This window comes from Oryx dammah, unplaced genomic scaffold (genome assembly GCF_014754425.2).
Source record: "Oryx dammah isolate SB20612 unplaced genomic scaffold, SCBI_Odam_1.1 HiC_scaffold_27, whole genome shotgun sequence".
NCBI classification, from domain to species: Eukaryota; Metazoa; Chordata; class Mammalia; order Artiodactyla; family Bovidae; genus Oryx; species Oryx dammah.
The window spans coordinates 14,308,789-14,327,445 of NW_024070211.1; the positions used below are offsets into that span (position 1 = coordinate 14,308,789).

Genomic DNA, 18,657 nt, shown 5'->3' on the forward strand with positions numbered 1-18,657 from the left:
TAACATTTGTAACCTTCTAGGCATTACTCTACTTTGTATAAATGTGCTCTTTGAGTCCTCAAACAGCCCTATGAAGTAGGTAGTAGGGGTATTTTTTTTTTGTTTGCCCTTTTGTTTTTGGCTGCACCACAAGGTATGTGGGATCTTAGCTCCCCAACTAGGAATCAAACCCATGCCTCCTGCAGTGGAAACACAGAATCTAACCACTGGACCACCAGGGAAGTCGCAGATGTAGCTTAACCTCATTTTATAAATGAAAAAAGTAAGCACAGAGATGCTAAATAATCAAAGCATATATTTTTAATAATTAAAAAATCTTAGGCAGGGGAGGGATAAATTGGAAGATTGGAATTGACATATACACACTACTATACACAAAATAGATAATAAGGACCTACTATATAGCACAAGGAACTCTACTCCATACTCCATACTCTGTAGGTGGCCTATATGGGAGAAGAATCTGAAAAAGAATGGATATATGTATGTGCATAATGGATTCATTTTACTGTGTGCCCGAGACTAACACAACACTGTAAATCAAATATATTCCAATAAAAAATTTTAAATCTTAGAAAAATTTTAAATATTGAATTTTGGTCTCCCTTTCTCCTTCCATATCCTCCACATATTTGGCACCATAGATGTTTAAGCTTAAACAGATGGATAGAAGAGAAACTCTCTGGCCCAGGGAGAGCTGGAGAGCTCCAGGCTGGAGCCCTTCAACTCTTGGGAACTGACTGCAAAGCAGGGAAGGCAGACGGGGCCTGCAGATCCTCCATTCATGGATCAAGCACAAGTCAAGCAGCCATGTGCAAAAAAAAAAAAAAAAAAGGTCCTTCCAGCCTCTCTGTTAGGGACTCACATGAAAGTGAAAACAAGCAATAAGGTACTCAATAAAATAGTAACAATGGCCACTATCGCTTATCAAGCACCTACTAATTGCCAGTTCCCATGCTGAGTGCTTTACAAACACTATCTGTTTAATCCTAACAGCCCCAAGGTAGGTATTGTTATGACCCCTTGTTTATCAAAGAGGAGAAAGCAAGGCTGAGTAAGTTTAAGTAATGCGCTCAATCATCCGGCAGGAAAGCCAGATTCGGACCTAACTTCATCTGAATCACAATGCTCTCAATTAATCTTGCATCCTACACCATAGAAACTGAATGCAGGGAGGAAATAGGGTAGAAGAAACCTCTCTCCCACCTCCAAAACAAAGTCTAGCCACAGTCAGTGAAAATGAGATAGATTAGAGAACAGGCCTTTCAGATCCACAGCTAACATGAAACACCCAAAAATCTTCACTAGGCGCTAAATGGAATAACAACTATCCTGATTCTGCCTATAAACCCAGGAGGTTTACACTGTTATTTGTTAATGTTCACAACAACTCTGGAAGGTATTTGTCATCAACTCAACTTTAGAGAGGAAGAAACTAAGGCTCAGACAGGTTATAGTTTTACTAACGGTATACAGCAAGGACAAGGCATAGCTGGCTTTAAATTTGTCTGCCTCACTCCAAAGTCAGTTTCTTCACAAGGCCATGCTGTTAATACCTTCAGGTGAAGCTCGGGCACAGTATATCGTGGTCAGCACAAAATGAAATCCAGACCTCCAGTCTTTCAGGACAGAAATTACTCTTCTCTGACCCCAGGGAAGACCCCATTCCACCCCCAAACAGAAGGCTGTTGCTTCGCCTACTTGGTGAACACACTGCAGGGTCACAACATAACACCTCAGAGATAACCGTTTTTGTATCTCACTAGGAAGGCTCAAACTTCTCTTCAACCCCATCTTTAGACAAAGTAAGTAAAGGTCTGACAGCCTCTCAGAATGTTGATTCTAGTCTAGAAACCCACAGATACCAACCACTACCCAGCGCCTTCTCAGACACTTCTTTATCAAAGTTTTATTAGCCTCAGCTCAAGGTACCTCCAGCTGAGCATCTCATTACAGAGCAAGGACACTTCAGACATTTGTAACACCACCACCCAAGCAGGAATTTCAAGGACAGCAGCAGAAATTAATCGCAAGGGAGCTATAAATCCTCTTCACCCCCTCTCCCCTCCTCCATACACTGGCTCTCTCAAATCATCTACTTTTTCCCAGTCCACAAATGGATTACTCCCATACCTTAAACACATCTGTGACAGTCTCATCTCTGTTCATGTATTCACACTTTCCTTTGCCTGGAATTCATTCTCCCCTGGCTGAAATCTAACTTCCACTTTGAACTCTAATCCCACCTAATATTTACTTATCTTTGGGCATTTGTCACATTACATTCTTCATTACAATTATCCAAAAACATTCCTTTCTTTTTTCCTCCTCCTTAATTATAAACTATCTATGTGACCTCAAAGTAAGTACTGCCTAGGCACTGGAGATAAATATGTGATAATTTATGCAGATTTGTGTTTTGTTCTCATTCCTGCTGGTGATTTATCTCCCTACCCCCAAGAAGGCAGCCAAGCCCTAATGTTCCCTAAGCTGAAGGCTTCTAAGTTTCAAATCTAAAAATCAGCAGTTTTTAGGCACCCAGAAGACAATTTCCAGAAATGCTTTTGGAAAGCGTGGGTTTATTAGGGGAACAGATCCCGAAGGAAAAGGGATGAGAGCGAATGCTTTGAATGAGAGAAGCAAAAAAAAATCTGTGGGGGGAAGAGTTAGAGAAGGTACCAAGTGTTAGAGTTTATGGAAAGTAAAGACCTAGCCTTCATCTGCATATAGCACCCCAGGATAAGGAGTAGGCTGTGGGAGACTGTCCACTATAATGCCTTGGCCTTGAGAGCTGTGGTAAGGGTCTGTCTCTTTGAGAAAGTGTGGAAAGATGATTTACAGCAGGAGGATTAGCACTCACATCAGAAGAAGCCACCCGAATGATGCAACCATCACAGATTAGAGCTGGCCTCTACCCCATTTTTGTGTGTGAAAGAAACACAATCTGCAGAAAGCAGTACTATATGCAGAGAGTTAAAACGCTTCACCTTTCAGATGACTTCTCTGATCAACAACGGCTAAGTCTAAGAACCTACTATACTGGAAATGACAGGATACGACTTCTTGGACTCCCTGTTTCCGTCTGGGGCCCTTTTCCTGGCTGGATATTAGGTCTCCGATCTAACCCTCCCTCTTAGTTTAACTCCTCCAATAGCCTTCAGTCTTTCCACTGACCAGTCCTTCCTCAATGGCCCCCTCCAAGTCTGGCCGCATCTCCACCCCTCAACCCTACGTCAGGCTCTCCCTTAGTCGTTCCTTCTTCACTCTAATCTCCCTTGTGTCTCTCACCCTGGCCATCTTCTGCCCAGTCAGCCCCAATTCTCTCTCCTTCCCCTACCGCATCCCCCGGGAGGGTCTCCTTTCATTCTTCAGTAACCGGCCCCCTCCCCACCCCGCCCCCGCCCCACCCAACTGAGCACAGGCACCCCCACCACCCCAGCTCAGCCGTTGGAGGCGTGGCCCCGCGAGTAACAGGTCTCCCGCCCCACACTCCGCGGGCTCGCGCGCAGACAAAGACATTCCACAGCCCCCGCCCGCTCCGTGCACTCGGCCAGAAGAGGGAGGAGACACGTGTCCCGCTAGCGCCGAGTCACGTGGAAAAGAAACGAACGGGGCCCGCGGCCTCCCGCGCACGCGCACAAGTACCCGGCCTGGAGGGCTCGGAGGGAAAAGAGGAGAGAGGAGGCGACTTCTTCAGACTCCACGGCGGTGCGCAGGCGCCGTGGCCCGACCGGGGACTTTGTTCTCCGCGGAGAGACCCAAGGGCGGTGCCGGTGGCTGGCTGCGCACGCGCGCCGCCTCATTTCCGGTGCTCTCTTTTGCTGGGTCGCTCGGGTCGGCTTCGGTCGCTGTCGCTCCCGCTCTCCCACCCCCGCCAACCGCCGCTCGGGCCGCCGGCGCTCAGGCCTCCGCCGCTACCGCGTCGCTTCCTCGATCCCTTAATCGCACATCCTGCCCAATGCAGCGCCGGGACGACCCCGCCGCTCGCATGAGCCGGTCCTCGGGCCGCAGCGGCTCCATGGACCCCTCAGGTGCCCACCCCTCCGTGCGTCAGGCGCCCCCTCGGCAGCCACCGCTGCCTCACCGGTCCCGGGGAGGCGGAGGAGGGTCTCGCGGGGGCGCCCGGGCCTCGCCCGCCGCGCAGCCGCCACCGCTGCTGCCGCCCTCGGCCACCGGTCCCGACGCGACAGTGGGCGGTCCAGCGCCGACCCCGCTGCTGCCCCCCTCAGCCACTGCCTCCGTCAAGATGGAGCCGGAGAACAAGTATCTGCCCGAACTCATGGCCGAGAAGGACTCACTCGACCCGTCCTTCACTCACGCCATGCAGTTGCTAACGGCAGGTAAGCGGGCCTCTGGGGTCCCTCTGGGTCGCCCGGCCATCCGGAGGCATGGGTGGTAGCGGCTTTGTTCCGCTTGCTTCCCGTTCCCTGAGGACCTAGGCAGTCGTGGACTCCTCTCATCTTCATCTTCGGAAGCTTAAGATTCCACGTTCCCATCCCGGCCCAGAGTGCGAGGGAGAATTTCCAGGCGGCAGTGGAGGCCCGGAGGGAACTTGGCGATCTCTTAGCGCAAAGATCTTGATGGATAAATGCCGCGTTCCCCGCCCCCTGGGCCGACCCTTCCTCCTCCCCTCTTGCAGCTGCCCTGCGCTCCGAGTGCTCAGATTCTTCCAGAAAGGAACCTTCATCTCCCCCTTCCCCCAAAGGGGAAGCTTGTTTGATCGCGGGTGGCTGTCGGCGCCTCAACTGAGAGTGTAGGAGGTGAAGACAGCCTGAGCCGGGAGGGACCGTGAGTGGGGCGGGGGGCGAGGTGAGATGCGATGAGACTGGGGTCCCCTGTCCAGCGCCGCGGCCGCAGGGGCCGGTCGGACTTAGCGGTAACTGGAGCTTGAGTTGCTTGGAGGCAGGAGCAACCTGTGGGAATCCGAGCTTGAGGTTTTCCGAATTATATTTACGACCTCGGCAGATAAGATGGTCATTTCTGCCTAGCCAGACTTTTTGGATCCCTTTATTTTATAATGTGTGTTGTGCATTCAGGAAAGGGGAAAAAAATAAACCTAGAGACGGTGAAGGGGTAAGGGGTGATAGAGGGAGGTTAAGGATGGTTTGCGTGGCATTCCCAATCAAATGGAAAAAATTGACAGAAGTTTGCGTGGCCTCCTCCCCCGCCCTTCTCAGTAGTGAAACAGACAAGGAATAGTAGTCTTTGTTCTCTTGTCTGTAGACTAGCGCTCCTTTTTTGCGCAAAACTAGCCATCATCTAGTCGCTCTGATTTCTCCTGAAAACCGCCTATTTTGCCCTCTCTTCCTGTTAAAACGGTATAATAAGAGTGTCTTATGATACCTAAATTTTCTAAGCAAATAAAAATTCAAAACCTTCCAACACTGAGTGAGTAGTTGGACTCTTTGGCAGGATTGAAATAATGGACAGGCCCCATATGAAAATATCTTTTCCCCTGTGTGTGTTCTCTATCTCCCAACATTAGAGATCTTTACTTTTAAACAGTAAACAAAGCCCCAGACATTCAAGAATAACATTTAAATAAACTGCTTACGGTTTCAACTCTGTGCTTTGCTCTTCTATAACACAGTCAGATTGTTTGAAACATTACTGTTCATTGTGTTCTTCTGGCAAACTCTTTGAGGGCAAGGAAAGCTTTCTAAATCTTATTGTCTTGCATATAGCAAATACCAGTTGTTTGAATCTGAAAGCAAGTACATGTAGGTTCAAGAACCTCAGACAATGGTAAAAGTTGACTGGCTTTTATTTTTGTTTTCTTGCATCTTCAGACAGTCCAGATTAAATGTGTAGAATAAAATAACAAACTTTAGAACTGTAAGGTAGTTGACTTGGGTTTGAAATTCTAGCTCTTGACTAGTCATCTACTCTTGGGAAACTTTCTGAATCTCACTAAGCTCATCTGTAAAGTGGGGTGGTGAGTTGTGAGGATTAAATGTTGTATAAAAAGCTCTGGCACAGTTCCTTTTGACCTATAATCATTAGCTAATAACTTGCCACCAGTCTTCTAGTTGTAAATTTGTGGTACAGAGTTAGGATGAAACGCAAAAATTTTCTTGCTATTCTGCACACATCAGGTGTCCAGTGCTAGTCTAGTCTTCTAAGTAAAATACGATTTCTTAGAATAGCTATCACAAATTTAATCCTTATGGTGAAGGTGTTAGTTGCTCAATCATGTTCAACTCTTTGTGACCCCATGGACAGTAGCTTACCAGGCTCCTGTGTCCATGGGATTCTCCGGGCTAGAATACTGGAGTGGGTTGCCATGCCCTCCTCCAGGGGAATCTTCCTTACCCAGGGATCGAACCCAGGTCTTCTGCATTGCAGGCAGATTCTTTACCATCTGAGCCACCAGGAAAGCCTGATCCTTAAATAAAATTTTCACCTCTCTCTTACTGCTTAACTTTTGTCACAAGAGAGCGTGCTTTAATTTTTTTTTAAATTTGAGCTTTTTTCCCTCTCTCATTTTTTAAAAAATATATATTTTTTATTTATTTGACTGTGTCAGGTCTTAGTTTTCACCAATAAGCTTCATTCCTCTGTGGCATGTGGGATCTTAGATCCCAGGGCCAGGTATCAAACCTAGGTCCCCTGCATTGCAGGATGGATTCTTAACCACTGGACCACTGGAGAAGTCCAAAGCTTTTTTTATGTCTTTTTTCTTTAACCAAATTGAATTTTAATTGGAGAAAGGGGGTTGAGGTAATGCTGGCTCATTGAGAGAACTGACTTGGGAAACGTGAATACTCCTCAGTATGGATGTGCTGTGCTTAGTGGCTCAGTCATGTCTGACTCTTTGCAACTCCATGGACTGTAGCCCACCAGGCTCCTCTGTCCATGGGGATTCTCCAGGCAAGAATACTGGAGTGGGTTGCCACTAGGGATCTTCCCAACCCAGGGATCAAACCCAGATCTCCCACATTGCAGGCAGATTCTTTACTGTCTGAGCCAGCAGGGAAGCCCAAGAATACTGGAGTGGGTAGCCTATCCCTTTTCCAGGGGAACTTCCAGACCCAGGAATTGAACCTGGGTCTCCTGCACTGCAGGGGGATTCTTTACCAGCTGAGCTACCCAGGAAGACTCTTAGCATGGATAAATGTTGATATATGTTGGACCCAGCTTTTAAGGTTTTTTTAAGTTGAGTATAGTTAATTTATTTTAAGATATTTTTGAATGATCTGGAAAAGGGATTGTAGTAAAGTTGACCAATTGTGAGGAAATGAGACTGAGAATACAATAACTCTGTGATGAGGTTACGTGTAGGAAAAATATGACTAACACTATGCTGGATGCTGGACACTGGCCTGAGCACTTTACATCAACTATTAACCTTACTAAGAGGAAGTTACTCTTATTATTCTTGCCTTTATTTCTACATATGAGGAAACCAAGACAAGCAGATTAAATAATTTGCCTAAGATAACAAAATCAATAAACGGCATAAGGAAGATTTTAAGTCAGTCTCAGTCTGGATCCTCACACCTAAACCTCTTTGCTCACCACTCCCTCATCCCTCACTATAGTGCCTGCAACAAATTGTACTCAAAAAAATTTATGTGTGGTAAAATATTGAAAGAAAATCTGAACACATCATAGTCTAGCCAACAGATCAGTGAAGGTGACAAGACCAAGACACAGAAGGAGGAAACCCAGAGAGCATAGCATTTGGGACTGTGACTCCTCCAGGCAACTCTGCCCGTTTCCCAAGAGGTGCCACAAGACCCAGACCACTCTTGCCTTCCCAGCCCTCCCTCTCCCTTTCCCAGCTTAACCTTATTTTGTACTTATCAGCATCTGACGCACCATATGTTGTAGTTAATGTGTTTGCTTGTTGGCTACCCCCTCTTTATGACCAAAATGTCAGCTCTACCAGGGCAGGGATCTTTTGTCTGCTTTGTTCACAGCTGTGTCTTCTGTTCCTTTAAGAGTACTGCACAGAGTGGCCTCTTACTAAATAGTTGGTGAATGAATATTCATCTTCATTGCATGATGGAAAACTATCAACACAATTCTGAAGGATTTCAGTTTTGAATATAGACTTCTATATTAGCCAAATTGATAATCAGCTATGATGACAATTAAATGCATTTGCAAAAGTACAAGGACTCTCAGGGTACCCATGCTTGTTTTCTGAAACAAATAATTTATCATATTATTTGTGTTAAATACTTACATAATAAACATAAGATGTTTTTATATATATCAGTGTTCTTCTTCTACTTTTTCTAACTGGGAAAATACAAGTCAGTATAAATGACTCAGGAATAAGTAAACATTTTGAATAGAGTAACAATCCCGGGATGATCTTGAAAGGATACTCAGCAGTTCATTCTCCAAAAGCACTCAGTGCAGGGACTTCTCTGGTGGTCCAGTGGTTAAAACTCTACACTTCCACTGGTTAGGAAACAGATCCTGCATGCAGCATGGCAAGGCCAAAAAAAAAAAAAAACACGTCAGTTCAGAATATTTCCCCACAAAAACCTATTGAAATTTCAAAATAGTTAATTTCTGTGTTTTATTTACAACGTGCTATAGAAATACATCTTTTTTGATGTATTTAAATACATCTAAGTCATGTCTGATTCTTTGTGACCCCATGGACTGCAGTCAGCCAGACTTCCCTATCCTTCACTATCTCTGGAGTTTACTCAAACTCACATCCATTGAGTTGGTGTGGCTCTCCAACCATCTCATCCTCTGTCACCCCCTTCTCCTGCCCTCAGTCTTTCCCAGCATCAGGAATTTTTCCAGTGAGTCAGCTCTTTACATCAGGTGGTCAAATGTTGGAGCTTCACCATCAGTCCTTCCAATGAATTCAGGGTTGATTTCCTTTAGGATTGACTGATATAATCTCCTTGCGTTCCAAGAGGCTCTCAAGTGTCTTCTCCAGCGCCATAATTTGAAAGCATCAGTTCTTTGACACTCAGCTTTTTTTATGGTCCAACTCTCACATCTGTACATGACAACTGGAAAAACTGTAGGTATGATTGTACAGACCTCTAGCAAGACCTATTAAACCCAAGAAGTGGAATTGCAGGGGAACTATAGACCAAATAATGGCTGTCTATATCCACAGTTTCTTCATGTATGTGAATTCAACCAACAGTGAATCAGAAATATTCAGGGGTAAGGGGATTCCAGAATTTCCAAAAAACAAAACTTGAATTGGCTTTGCAGTGGTTTACCTTGCAACTATTTACACTGTATTAGACGTTATAAGTAATCTAGAGATGATTTGAAGTACACAAGAGGATGTGTGTAGGTTATCTATAAGTACTATGTCATTTTATATAAGGTACTTGAAATCCTCTTATTTTAGTATGGGGGTGTGGTCCTGGGACCAATCTTCTTGGGACAGTGAGGGATGTCTTTGTAGGTATGAATATAAATACTAGGAAAGAAAGAGGCAGCATTTACCATTTGCAACAACTTCATGGTTGTTTATCTAGGAAAGTAGGAATGTATTGGGAATATGCTCAAACTTTTGTTCGTGAATGCCTCAGTAATAAAATGGTGTACCTTATTTCATCATTGATTGGATACTGAGTAGTTTTCAAAATGAAATACTTACACAGCAGTGAAAATGAAAACTATAGCTGAATGCCACAGCATGGAGAGATCTTAGAAATCTAATGTTACATGAAAAGGTCAATCCCATAAGGCTTTATCCATGTGGTACAATATTGTTTTTATGGAACATGTAATACCAAAAATTAACTAAAATATTGTTAGCATGCATAAATTTCAGATAAAGCAATTTTTAACAAAACTTAACATGTGTTGACCATACGACTCAGCAATTATATTTGTGGGCATTTATCCCAGAAAAATTAGAACTCACATTCATAGGAAACCTGTACATGAATGTTCATAATAGCCAAAAACTGGATATAAGCCATATGTGTCCAGTTGATGAATAGTTTCGCAGTGGTACATCCATACCATGAAATACTACTCAACAGTAAAAAAAAAAAGAAATGAACTATTAATAAAGGCAACAACTTAAGATATCTCCATAAATTGAGGGGGTGGGGATCAGGCCTTGCAGCTTGTAAGATCTTGATTCCCTGACCGGGGATTGAACCCCAGCTCTGGTGGATAAGCACCAAGCCCTAACCACTAGACAGCCAAGGAATTCCCTCAAGAGAATTATGCTGAGTGAAGAAGCCAACCTCAAAAGATTACATACTGTATAATTCCATTAATTTAACATTCTTGAAAAGACAAAATAATTGAGTTGGAGAACATCAGTGATTGCCAGTGTGAAGGAGAGAGGAAGGGCAGTGACTGTGCCTATAGAAGGGCAGCATGAGGGATCTTTGTGTTCTGTGCTGTACTGGAATCGTTCTGTACCGACACTGGTTGTGGTCGCATGAATCTGATTAAATTGCACAGAGCTAAGCACACACGCGTGCGTGGACACACATGTACATGCAAAACTGGTGACATCCAAATAAAGTCAGTAGATTGTATTTGCATTTTTTGGTTATGATATTGTATTATAGACATGCAAAATGTTATCATAGAGAATAGTGGGTAAAGGATATAGGAGATCTCTTATTTCTTAAAACTGCATGTAAATCTACAATTATCTTAAGATAAAGCGGTTTGTTTGTTTTGTTTTTAAAAGGAAAAAAAGCCCTAAACTGTAAGTTGTACCCTAAGAAAGAGATTTGGGAGACCATGGTCAATAGGCCATGATAAGACTTTGCCATTATCTTGGAATATGGGAATTACTGCAAGGAGATCCAACCAGTCCATTCTGAAGGAGATCAACCTTGGGATTTCTTTGGAAGGAATGATGCTAAAGCTGAAACTCCAGTACTTTGGCCACCTCATGCAAAGAGTTGACTCATTGGAAAAGACTCTGATGCTGGGAGGGATTGGGGGCAGGAGGAGAAGGGGACGACCGAGGATGAGATGGCTGGATGGCATCACGGACTCGATGAACGCGAGTCTGAGTGAACTCCGGGAGTTGGTGATGGACAGGGAGGCCTGGCGTGCTGCGATTCATGGGGTCGCAAAGAGTCGGACACGACTGGGCGACTGAACTGAAGTGAACTAACTTGGGCTTTGACGGATTTTTTTTTTTTTTTTTTTTTTTAGCCAATACCCACCCTTAGTCAAGATTGTATATGAAATACCGTGTCTGTTTTTCTGGGGAGTTAGCCTGTAAGGGCTCATGACCCTAAATAAAATTAAAAATGTATAGCTGTGTGTTCTTGCTTTACATAATAAATAGTTTGAAAAATGAAAAGAATGGAGTGGCTTTATACAAAGTTAATAAACTTACTGGACTTGTGAATCCAAAAGGATTTACCAACAGACAAGATACAAGGCAGAGAACTATAAACTTGGGAATGGTAAAGTTATATGAATTGTTAAGGGAAGTTGGGAGTGTTAATGGTATATTTCTTTAATTTGATATATGTTTATAGATGCCTGTTGTCTATTAGGCATTGTATTATAAATGGCAGATAGTTCAGTGATGAAGGGGTCCAGAAATGGATGATAGCAGGGGAAGGAGTGCTGTTGTTAGAAGTTTGAACTGAATACATTGATATTCTGGAGGACGGCGTGACACCTGACCTTTTGGAGCAGATACCCTTCTAGAAGCACTATCTCTAGATGCCTTAGTCAGAAAACCATGATTGTCTTGCTCCTTATGTAGCATTTATTAAGTGTTCAGTTAATGGATTGTACATGACAGTCATTTTTAGTTAAGCCAGGCCAGTTGATAAAATCTGTATATAATTTTTTCAAACTTGTCTAGTATTAATATTTTTCTGTTCATAAAATCTTTTTTCTGTTTAAAAAGAAAAATCTTCCTTTTTAAAAGTAAGAAGCAAGACTGAGGTTTAACAGTTTGCCCCAAGGTCACACAGCAAGCATGTACCAGAGTTGGGACTCACACCCAGTTCTGTTTAGCTTCAAAACTCAGGTTTTCTTCTCAGACATATATTTAAGAAGCAGTTCTCATCCTTTGGCTTCCCTGGTGGCTCAGACGGTAAAGGGTCTGCCTGCAATGTGGGAGACCCAGGTTTGATCCCTGGGTTGGGAATATCCCCTGGAGAAGGAAATGGCAATCCACTCCAGGACTATTGCCTGGAAAATCCCTTGGACAGAGGAGCCTGGTAGGCTACAGGCCATGGGGTTGCAAAGAGTCGGACACGACTGAGCAACTTCACTTTTTTTCACTTTCTTTCTCATCCTTTGGCACTTACAATACGGTTGTGATAAGGCCTACCAAAAAAAGAAAGATTGAGTTATAGTAGAAGAAATGCCACAAGACTGGTTGAATTTGCTAACTGACATACAGAATTTGGGTTTAAATACCTGCTCTGTCATTAATTTTGTGATGTTGGACAGTATTTCTGCACCTGTTAAGTGAGGATAATCCTCATTATAAAGACAAAGGGAAACCCAAAAGGGTAAGGTAATGATTATTGTCAGCATCTGACTCTGAACCAAACGGGTCACCTCTCTGCGTTGTTTACAGGATACTTTTTCTTTCTTTGACTCTTGGGACATCCAAGGTCTCCAGAGACCCAAGCAAAGATCTTTTAAAGGAGTCAATTTCACAAAGATTGTCTAGAAGTACTTTTGCCTGCGGGTAAGGCATTTTTAGGAAGCTTCACCTTTTTTTTTTTCCTTCCCTTTACAGCCTGCTTGTTAGCTCTCCACAAGAAGTGAGGCCAAGGAGAGAAATGGAAAAAAAGATCAGGCAGCTGAACATCTGAGCTGTCGATAGAGCCCTTTTGTGGCATTTAGGTGGATGACAGTGTCTGGGGGTATAAGCTGAACTTCCCAAAACTTTAAAAAATTAGCTCTTTTTTCACTTAAATAAAGTGTGCCCCTCTCTCCCTATTGAGAGGCAATATTAAAGGCATGAGGTTTGAAGTTAGAGAAAGCCTGGGTTTTAATCCTTATTTGGGTACTACTTCAACAGCTTTCTGACTTAGAGATTTAACTTCTCTGAGTTTGTTTCTTCAGTTGTAAAATAGAGATAGTACCAACTGCTTCACCTAGTAATGTTTGAGTATAAATGGGGTCATATTTGTATAGAATTTGTTATATTGTAGGCACTGAATAAAGGATTGGTCCTTCCCCTTCCAAAAGTGGAAGGTGACCCTCTTTGAAGGCTCAAGTTGCTTCTTTTGCTTTCTAGGCTAACCTGTGATTGATTTATCTTTTCAGTCCTGTTTTATTTAAACCATTGTTCTCTGAATTCTCTAAAAAATGCTTTAACATTATTTTTTAAATTGTAAGGTAAGTGGACAAGGGGATCCTAATTAAATCTACTTCGTTCAAAACATAGCAGAAGGATCTGTGTTTTAAATTTTTGCTTATTTATTATTTTTATTTGTTTGTGCCAGGTCTTATTTGGGGTGTGTGGGATCTAGTTGCCCGACCAGGGATCAAACCCCAGGCCCCCTGCATTGGGAGCAGAGAGTCTTATTTAAACGCTGGACCACCAGGGAAGTCCTAGATCCATGTTTTAGAAAGGCCGAATCGTCACAGGGCACATTTCATTGATACTAAACCTTTCTACTGGGTTCAGTTTTTGTAGCCCTGCTTCCTGTGGGAAGACAGATTAACAGATTTCAAGTCTTAGCTTCTTGTTCTGACCAATTAAAGTTTCTGGAAAGTTGATATAAAGTACAGCTGAAGGGCCTAACTAGATGGCAGCAGTTAGAACACACAGAGACATAGATGAGATGACGTATATATAACAAGTATATAACTTGTTCCACATTTTTAGAAGCTCCTCTGATTTGAAATGTGGCATCTTTGTTCCTGTAGGACATTTGAAGATTTTAAGTACCCAGTTTACCAGCCCAGAAGCTCTAGAAGAGGTGTGTTCAGAGATGGTAGCTCAAAACCAGTGACTGCAAAGTTAATATTAGCAGTAAGTGGGAAGGGATGGAGGTCAGGATACACAGGCAGTGAAACAGTAAACAAATAGGATGTTGAATGAAGCATTTAGTCTGTTGATTGTAAGGTCAAATTTGCTTTCTGCTCCAAGCAATGAAAAATAGGAGTGCAAAGAGCACTGTCATTTACGGTTCTTATAAGTGTGTAACATCTCAGTTTAGGCTTTTTAATAAACAGAGAAGCCTTCAGTTTGGAATTCTGAACTCTGTGAGTCTCAGTAACTTTCCTTTATCTGTGTATATCATAGCTAGATTTAGTCTAAACAGTTATTTTTAAAGTTTGTTAAAGGTTTAGATTTGCAGAATGTGTTTAAAGTATTATGTCTTTATATACTAAGGTATATAAAGGTCCACCAGGCTCCTCTGTCCATGGAACTCTCTAGGCAAGAATACTGGAGGGGATTGCCATTTTCTTCTCCGAAGGATCTTACCCACTCAGGGATCGAACCTGGGTTTCCCACATTTGAGGCGGATTCTTTACCATCTGAGCCACAAGGGAAGCCCATATATTGAACTAGTGGTTTTCGAAGTGTGAACCTTAGGGCAGCAATATCAGCATCACCTGGTCACGGTTTTAAATGCAGATTCCTAACACAATCCTAAATGCAATCCCAGACTGGGATTGGGTCCCAGCAGTCGAGCTGAACTAGCCGTCAAGATGATTCTGCTGCATACTGAAGTTTGAGAACCCTTATCTTTATTTTTACTTTTTGGGGGGCTCCCAAATCACTGCAGATGGTGATTGCAGCCATGAAATTAAAAGACACTCCTTGGAAGGAAAGTGTCCAATTGAAAAGCAGAGACATTACTTTGCCAACAAAGGTCCCTCTAGTCAAGGTTATGTTTCTTCCATTGGTCATGTATGGGTGTGAGAGTTGGACTGTGAAGAAAGCTGAGTGCCGAAGAATTGATGCTTTTGAACTGTGGTGTTGGAGAAGACTCTTGAGAGTCCCTTGCACTGCAGGGAGATCCAACCAGTCCATCCTAAAGGAGATCAGTCCTGGGTGTTCATTGGAAGGACTGATGCTGAAGCTGAAACTCCCAATACTTTGGCCACTTCATGCAAAGAGTTGACTCATTGGAAAAGACTCTAATGCTGGGAAGGATTGGGGGCAGGAGGAGAAGGGGACAACAGAGGTTGAGATGGTTGGATGGCATCACTGACTCAATGGACATGAGTTTGAGTGAACTCCGGGAGTTGGTGATGGACAGGGAGGCCTGGCGTGCTGCGATTCATGAGGTCGCAAAGAGTCGGACACGACTGAGCGACTGAACTGAACTGAACTATCTTTAAATTATAGAAGATAGAGACTTCCGTGTTGGCCCAGTGGTTAAGACTCCATGTTGTCAATGCAGAGGGCACAAATTTGATCCCTGCTTGGGGAACTAAGATCCCACATGCCCCTTGGCATGGCCAAAAAGTTTTTTTAAAATATGATAGATAGAAGCACTGGTAATGTTGTATAAGGAGAACATTGTGTTAGAGTGTTCCACTGATTTTAGGGCGTATAAAATTTTGTTTTATTCTCAGTGGACCATAGTATATTTTAGTTGCTAATATTCATTGCCTCCATACTCTGCCCCATCTCTGTTAGTACTCCTTTTGTAGCTGTTAACTATTCTTCATTGCCAGCTTTGTATACTGGTACCCCTTGTATATAGACATAGTGGAGATTGGGACCATGTCTGACTGGTTGTATGGTTTCTCCTGTACTTTACAGGGCCAAGTGCCTGGCCCTTAGTAAGTTTTCCATGGTGCTTAGTGATCATACCTATATCTGTCCCTTCGTGTGCCTCACCATAGGAAGCACTCAGACCCTTGGAATCACTGAATGAATGAATGGAGTTTCCTAATGATAGGAATCGTTTGGGATACTAAGGTTCTAGCTGATGAAACTGTCTTAACCTGTGAATTGAAATTACCTTGGTGCATTTGTGAATTTGGGCTAGAAAGTGTTAAGTAGATATTAAAATACTTCCTAAGAAATGTGCTTTTAGGACTTTCCTGGTGGTCCAGTGGTGAAGACTCTGGACTTCTGCAGGGGACAGAACTAAGATGAGGGCAGAACTAAGATCCTGCATGGCCAAAAGGAAAAGCAGAAAGAAAGAAATGGGCTTTAATTAGCATATTTGCATATTTTATTTTATTTATTTGGCCGTGCCAGGTCTTAGTTGTGGCATACAGCATCTTTTTAATTGCCACATCCAAAATCTAGTTCCCTGACCAGGAATCAAACTCAGGCCCCACTGCATTGGGAGAGAGGAGTCCCAGCCACTGGAACACCAAGGAAGTCCCTGCATGTTACTTTATTCTGTCTTTATAGCAACCTCTTGAAGTAGATACTGAGTCCATTTTACAAAGGAGGACATCAAAGTTCAGAGCAGTTAAACTTTTCAGAGTTCACACAACTAGTGAGTGGCAGAGTAAAACCCAGGTCTTTCAAACTTTTAAGGACTACTACTATCCAAAGCACTACTGTTACAAAATTTTAATGGGACTCTCAGTTGTGTGTTTAAATTAACTTTGTCCCTTCATTAAGATACAGCTTTGGGGACTTCCTTGGTGGTCTAGTGGTTAAGAATCCACCTGCCAATGCAGGGGACATGGGTTTGATCCCTCCAGGAAAATTCCACTTGCCTCAGGGCAGCTAAGCCCGTGCACCACAACTGCTGAGCGCACTCACCTTGGGGTTGTGCTCCACAGCAAGAGAAGCCACCACAGTGAGCAGCAGAAGCACTGCAGCTGGAGAGTAGCCCCCGCTCACCACAGCTGGAGAAAGCCCAAGTGCAGCAACAAAGATCCAGTGCAGCCAGAATAAATAAGTAGAATAATAATAATAAAGATACGGCTTTGTACTTTTTCTTGATGCAGGTTTTAATTTTTTCCAGTTTGTTTATCCCCCTTTCCTCATCTCACTCCTGTCTAAAGAACATTGGACTGTCTCTGTAGAGGTTTCAGCTGAAAGTAGAAGAGCAAACTGCCCTTACTAGAAGGAGGCTTTGAGACTTCCCTGGTAGTCCAGTGGTTAAGACTCCAGACTTCCAATGCAGGGGACGAGGGTTCAATCCCTGGTCAGGGAACTAAGATCCCACATATGGCAAAGCAACTAAGCCTGCAAGCCAAAACAAGAGAGTCATGTGCAGCGAAGGATCCCACATGACTCAGAGATCATCCCACATGCCACAACTGAGAGCCAGCATAGCCAAATAAAAAGAAGTAGGCTTTCGGTTTCTTAGTCAGCTTCATCTAGCTTTGGTGCTGTCTCTATTTGAAATTAAGGCACTGTTCATCTGAACTATTCATTAATGTTTGGTCTCATTACACAGTATTCCCTCGTACTGCTTTAAGTAAACTCAGAATTTTGCCTTTATTTAAAAGAACAAAGCTAAATTAAATTTCTGTTTGTCCTATTCAGAAATTGAGAAGATTCAGAAAGGGGATTCAAAAAAGGACGATGAGGAGAATTACTTGGATTTATTTTCTCACAAGAACATGAAGCTGAAGGAGAGGGTTCTGATACCTGTCAAGCAGTATCCCAAGGTAAGGGAAAGAGTGCCTCATTTCTTTGAGTTGGCTTCGTAGTATGAGAATGTGTAGTATGTGGTGTGTCTTGTAGCACCAGCTGTAACAAAAGATTTGCAGAGATTGTGGGCCTGGTGAAGGTTCTGTCCCATGCTTGTAATGACTGTATCCAGCAGGCGAGACACACAGGCCTGCAACTAAGAGCATAGCTACAGCCAGGAAGGAAATGTGACCATCTTTTTATTATCAAAAAAGGAATTTCCTTCTCAAATGTTTGTTTAGCTTCAAGTTTAAAGGAAAAAAAATTGAACACTAATTGTTCTTTGTCGAAAGATTGAGCTAAAGTTTAAATAAAGGAAATACAACACAAATCCTTGTGACACAATGAATAAGTTAATTTTATTTCTTATTCAAAGTTTTTTTGCTCTTGTTTGTTTTTGATTTGGGGTATACTGCTTGTGGTATCTTAGTTCCCTGACCAGGAATGGAACCTGTGACCCTTGCAGTGGAAGCACACAGTTTTAACCAGTGAACCTCAAGGGAATTCCCAAAGTTTCACTTTTAAATAAATGGTTTCTACTACTACTCCTTTTTAAAAAAAAAAAAAACTAGTTTTAGTCAGACCAGTACTACCAAAGGGAGGTACCATATGTCTTTTCTGTTCTAAAGTAACTGCCTTCAAAATGTTTATGTATGTTAAATTACAAAGAGTTGTGGAGTGATAATTTGGAAAGAGCACCATACTACCTCAGGAATTCAAGTTCCAGAACTGCCACTTTGCAGTTTTGTGCCATGCCATGCTCAGTTGCTCACTCTTGTCTGACTCATTGTGACCCCAGTGACTGTAGCCTGCCAGGCTCCTCTGTTCCTGGGGTTTTCCAGGCAAGAATACAGAAATAGGTTGCTGTTTCCTCCTCCAGGGGGTCTTTGCAACCCAGAGATCGAACCCGCGTCTCCTGCATTGGCAGATGGATTCTTTACCATTGAGACACCCAGGAAGCCTCTTTCCAGCTGTATAACCTTTGGCTAATCAGTTTTATCAGTACCACTTCAGTATATCCTTCAGTAAAATGGGAGTGGTTAGTACTCTACTTCCTTTACAGGAAGTATTGAAGATAAATAATAACATGTAGAAATATTTTATAGGAACATACACATTTAGAAATCTGTCTTTATTTTCTG

General features: G+C 43.0%; 1 protein-coding gene across 2 annotated transcripts in view; it reads left to right on the forward strand.

The window, feature by feature from the left end:
- The first annotated feature begins 284 nt into the window (after nucleotides 1-284).
- Nucleotides 285-18,657, forward strand: part of KHDRBS1 (KH RNA binding domain containing, signal transduction associated 1) — a 39,404-nt gene continuing 21,031 nt past the window's right edge. The window contains exons 1-2 of one of the 2 annotated variants that reach the window (XR_005718924.1): nucleotides 285-4,340; nucleotides 17,369-17,493. Coding sequence is in view for 1 of the 2 variants with exons in the window: in XM_040228002.1 (XP_040083936.1) it covers nucleotides 3,959-4,340; nucleotides 17,369-17,493 (507 nt within the window). In the remaining variant the exon portion in view is untranslated. The remainder of the gene's footprint in view (nucleotides 4,341-17,368; nucleotides 17,494-18,657) is intronic. The other variant, XM_040228002.1, reaches the window with a different exon arrangement.